This window comes from Sardina pilchardus, chromosome 24 (assembly GCF_963854185.1).
Source record: "Sardina pilchardus chromosome 24, fSarPil1.1, whole genome shotgun sequence".
NCBI classification, from domain to species: domain Eukaryota; kingdom Metazoa; phylum Chordata; class Actinopteri; order Clupeiformes; family Clupeidae; genus Sardina; species Sardina pilchardus.
In genome coordinates, this window is record NC_085017.1 from 17,216,073 (window position 1) to 17,221,276 (window position 5,204).

General features: G+C 41.5%; 1 protein-coding gene across 1 annotated transcript in view; it reads right to left on the minus strand.

Annotated features, from left to right (window-relative positions):
- Positions 1 to 5,204, minus strand: part of LOC134072867 (ATP-binding cassette sub-family B member 10, mitochondrial-like) — a 42,265-nt gene that overhangs the window by 36,518 nt on the left and 543 nt on the right. Inside the window, exons 2-3 of the mRNA XM_062529737.1 lie at positions 4,206 to 4,406; positions 3,730 to 3,932 (exon numbers count right to left, since the gene is read on the minus strand). Of these exons, the coding sequence (XP_062385721.1) occupies positions 3,730 to 3,932; positions 4,206 to 4,406 (404 nt within the window). The remainder of the gene's footprint in view (positions 1 to 3,729; positions 3,933 to 4,205; positions 4,407 to 5,204) is intronic.

Consider the following 5,204-nt stretch of genomic DNA (forward strand, 5'->3'; position numbering starts at 1 on the left):
AGCACATGTGCTAAGGTCGTTCAACCATTGGCTGGTAAACGTGTAGGTGGGGTGAAGAGTATAGGAAGCCAAAGTCAAAGTTGGCCCACGTAAATACTATGTTTGCGTACTGTACTCGTTATTATCCTAGCAATATAGTTTATACAGTTACAGCTTTGCAGAAGTGCTTGAGCGTCAAGACCGTTTGATGCAAGTTTAACAATATCATGCTCGTAATTTTGCAACGACGAAGACGTGCAACAAAACAGCTGAGAAGAGCTCTCATGTGTGTCCAACATGCTAACAGCAGGCCTACGGAAGACGGAACGGTTAGGAGATGCAAAATCAAATTATTGTTGGCAAAAAAGCGTTAGCCCACTGCTGCTTACAGCTGTTGTGCGTCACGGAGCTATCCTACATTTCCCATAATGCGCAAAAACTACGGGAGCTCGTCAAATCCAAAAAAGGTAGATTTCTGTAACTGGGTCGGATCGAGGTCGGTCTGCTTTCACACCATAAACGAACCGCACCAGGGTTCGATAGGAACCGCTCCGAGACCACCTCCTCAGCTGGGTCTCGGTCCGCTTGTTTGGTCCGCGCTAGAGTTCGAGTGATTGTATTCACACCAGTCAAAAAGGTCCGAACCAAGCAAGAAACGAACTTCAGTTCGTTTTAATCGAACTAAACAAGGCAGGTGTGAATACCCCCTTACTTACATTTAGTAGAATGTTATGTGCTTGCTGGGTACCGGTATGCTGCTCCAAACGAAACGCATGTCTCACAATAAAACACATGCAAGAAATAAATGCCTCCCTTGAAGTACCTGAGCCTACCAGAATAGCTACTGGCATGCTGGACCCATTTATATTTCAGTAAATGGTGTAAGGGGACTGCCTCGTCAGGATTTGTGGTAGGCCTACTTGCAGTATTACCAGTGCATGCGAAATACGGTGGGCCAGTTCTGATAGACATAAGCTATTATCTAGGGGGCCATATAAAATTACATCGTGGGCCAGATTTGGCCCACAAGCCTTGAGTTTGACAGGTGTGCTCTATTCACGGTCACTCGATAGAAATTTAGCAAAAATTTGCAATGATGCAATTGCAACAATTAGTGTAAATTCAGCAAATCCCATGCAAATTCTCGGCAAACTTGCAATTCTGTCCAAACACCGCAACTGTTCTGCAACTTTGACCAATTATCATAGTTTCCCTGTGAAATGTCACCTACCACAACAACAGGACAGCAGAATATTGAGCCATGCAGGTGCCACACTCACTTATCCAGTTTAATGACCAAAGTAAATGATGATAAATAGAACGCTAGTATCTGCTTACTTGCAGCCTGGTGTTGCTAACCTACCTAGGCTATGAAAGTAATTTCATTTAGCCTACTTGGCTTACTGACATTTGAGTATGCTATGCAACCCATTGGCAACCATTTACATTTACATCTGGAGATGTCCTTGTTAGCTCATGTCATGTTTGCTAGCTTTGCCCGTTTGTGTAGTACTACCAAAATTGCATTGCAAGACATTACTGCTACTACATCAACAGCAACAACAACAACAACTGGACCAACTACTATGACGACAATCACTTGCACCACTGCTACCACTATGACATTTCTTTTCAGAATAGAGTTGGTAGTTAGTAATAGTATTAAGATCTAGGGAAGATAAATACTAGTACTTATTTATAAATACTAGTATTTATCTTAATGAAAATACATGTTGAGACACATTGGTCAACTGTTTTTTTAAATGTGCTATATAAATAATATATAAAATATCGACATTGACATTAACATGGATCAGATTTGAAGAACAGAAATAGAAGACAAAAGTAGGAAACTTCCTCTCTAGGGCTATTCGATTTTGCCCAAAAATAAAATCCTGATTTTCTTCTCTCTAAATCCAATGTTCGATTCTGATTATTTTGTGAAATGACAATAAGCAAAGAAATTATATCAAATATGCTGTTTTTATAAGCTAGAATTCTAGACGCACCCTAGCTGCGGCAAACGTAATTTGCTGCCAGGGTAGTTGACAAAGAAATGCATAACAAACAGTATATTATCATGGTTAACTTCACTTGTGTGCGTCAAAGTTGTTGTTCACAGTTGCATATATGTGCGTCACAGGAAAGCTATGTACCTGCAAAGATAAGAAACTGGAGGTGAGAGACAGGATGAAATTTAGGGAGGAATGATGACGTTTCCACTAAGGTCAAGCTGACATTCTTTGGTCTGCTTTGCTCTTAATAAAAAGAACCTCTTTGTGTTGAAGAGGTCAGAGACTGTTTTGCAGAAGGGAGAATTCTCCTTTCTGGGCACTCTCTCCTCTTGGCCAGAGTTGTGGTACTATGTGTTGTGGTTCTTGTGTCTTATAATATTGGGATAGTATAATAGTAGTCTAGCAACTCTCCGTTGGCTTGTGAGCTGGAAAACTGAACTTCGGGCCAATCACATCATGTATAGAGTCGGTGGGCAGACTTAACATAATAACGACCTGCGACCATAACAGTGCCTTCATGTGCTATGGTAATTATGGTAAATACCAAAAGCCGACATGAAAAATGCACATGAACACCCTCTCATGTGGTATTTTCCACTGGGCAACTCGTAGAATATTTTGATGCATGAGTTGCCGAGATGAGAACCTTTGACCTTTTAAAAATAGCAGAGAGCAACGGAAGAGTTGTGAATGGTAACGTTGGGTAGCCTACTATTTTTTTTTGGATTGGTTCGTCAACTCTTAAGTACCACATTACTGCAAAGAAATAGTGTTGACATTGCGATTTTGCGATTACATTTTATATGCGATTCATTTAGATTAATTAATCACAGAGTATGTAATTAATTAGATTAAAAATGTTAATCGATTGACAGCCCTATTGCAAACATAATGAACCTAGTTAAAGTGATAAATTGATTTTACGAGTTTTGCGTTTTTAAAGGGATAATCCGGAGTGAAATGCACTTTAGATCAATTTTTCGGACTATTGGGAGTACATACGTTGAGTTGACACCAAAATCATGTCATTCGGATGTATTTTGAGAAAGTTCGCGCTCACCGTTTTTAGCCAAAACTCGTTAGCCTGGAAGTGACCGGGGCGTGTCCTTTCGCCGCTACAAAACGCTATTTTTATACCTCTTCTACTGTTCCAAACAACACTACACTTACGTGGTAGTGAGTAGAGGTTCCCTAAAGCCAAACCGAAGTATCCGCACGTCTTTATGTGGTCGGATAGAGAGTCCAGAATGAATTTAACCGAGTCCGTACCTTTCCGGAAATGTTAGTAAAGTGTTGTGAAAACGTTGCTAGCTGCAACAGCGACATTTCCGGAAAGGTACTGACTCGATTAAATTCATTCTGGACTCTCTATCCGACCACATAAAGACGTGGGGATACTTCGGTTTGGCTTTAGGGACCCTCTACTCACTACCACGTAAGTGTAGTGTTGTTTGGAACAGTAGAAGAGGTATAAAAATAGCGTTTTGTAGCGGCGAAATGACATGCCCGAGTCACCTCCAGGCTAACGAGTTTTGGCTAAAAACGGTGAGCTCGAACTTTCTCAAAATACATCCGAATGACATGATTTTGGTGTCAACTCAACGTATGTACTCCCAATAGTCCGAAAAATTTATCTAAAGTGCATTTCACTCCGGATTATCCCTTTAACATCATCCTAAATACATAATCGCGATTATGATTTAAAATCGATTAATCAAATTGGCCTATTCCTCACCATCATACTGACACCCACAACTGCCTGAGCGACGGCGCGAAGACCAGTTGAGAGGTTGTCCGCCAGTGAGCGTCCCACAATGGTGGCATCTGAGGACAGGCGGCTGATGAGATCCCCAGTACGAGTCTTGTCAAAGAACCCGACTTCCTGTCTGATGATGGCGGAGAAGAGAGATTCCCGCAAGTTTCGCACAATCTGTTCCCCTGTGAAAAAATTGGCATGAGAGTACAACCTGTCAATCAAAAAATGTATATTACCTAACCAGGAGCTACTAGCCTTCCAGTGATATCAACATTTACAAGTAAACTTCAGCAGTGCATAAACACCACTAGTCAAAAACGTTGATCATATAGGCCTACAGACAGTTTTATCATAATAGATTTTCATAGTAATGTCAAAAGCATCTCTCTTTCCTCTCTGAACTGACAACAGCATATAGCTCTGTCGATAGTTCAGGAGAAAGCCTGGACATCTACCAGAGATCTCCATGAGGTAGACGCGTGCAGTGTTAGCAGCTGCCCCACAGATGAACACTCCACCCAGCATCATACACAGGGAGGTCAGGGACGAATTGAAGTCTGCAGTGCTGCTGGAGTAGGCGGTGTCGATGACCTTTCCCAGGAAATAGGGAGCCGACATGGTTACTGCACTGGAGGCCATCAGGAAACCCACAGCCGCTGGGAATGAAGAGGTAGGAGAAACAAACAAACAAAAAAATCAGACTAATATGGTGTGGTAACAGTGTAACAATGTCTTTGATGCGCATCATTGCGCGATGTTATGTTTGTGTTAAACTTCGATTATCGAACCAATTTCGGGTCGATGTACCTGTTTCCTCCTGAGGTTGCACTTTCTGCTTTTCCCCTTTTTTGTGCGTACGCATGGGTCAGAGCTTGCGTGGAGGTGCGCACATTTTACTGTTAAGTTCACTTTTTATAAATACCAAAGCTTACGTAGAACGAGGCGTACGCATCGTTCATGAATGAGGCCCCTGGTGCCAGGACTCACTTGTTTCTAAAGTGACCAAGTGACCTACAGTTCTAATATGTGATCAGTTTAGAGATGCTTTTTATCTGGCAGAAAAAAAAAAAAAAAACAATATTCTAGACTCTAACACTGTGCCAAATCACACAATTATTCTGATTATTTCCTAAAAAACAACATGGTGTCAGCTTTCCAAAGAGATCAAGCATTTGATGGTAAGCCAAACAGGATGGTACAGTGGCCTCTGAACAGTCTGTGTGTGTGTGGGGGGGGGGGGGGGGGGATTCCTTGGAATTGCGTTTCTAGTTCAGTCTAGAACCGCTACTGCTAAATATGATTTTAAAAGTTATTTGAGAACCAGAAAAAAACCTTCAACAAAACAAGAGATGAAAAAAGCACCCAATACCAAGAATACCCAAAACAATTATTGTTTTGCCATGTCCATGTCATGACCTGAAATTAGCCTACAGTAGTACATCTAAACTACATAC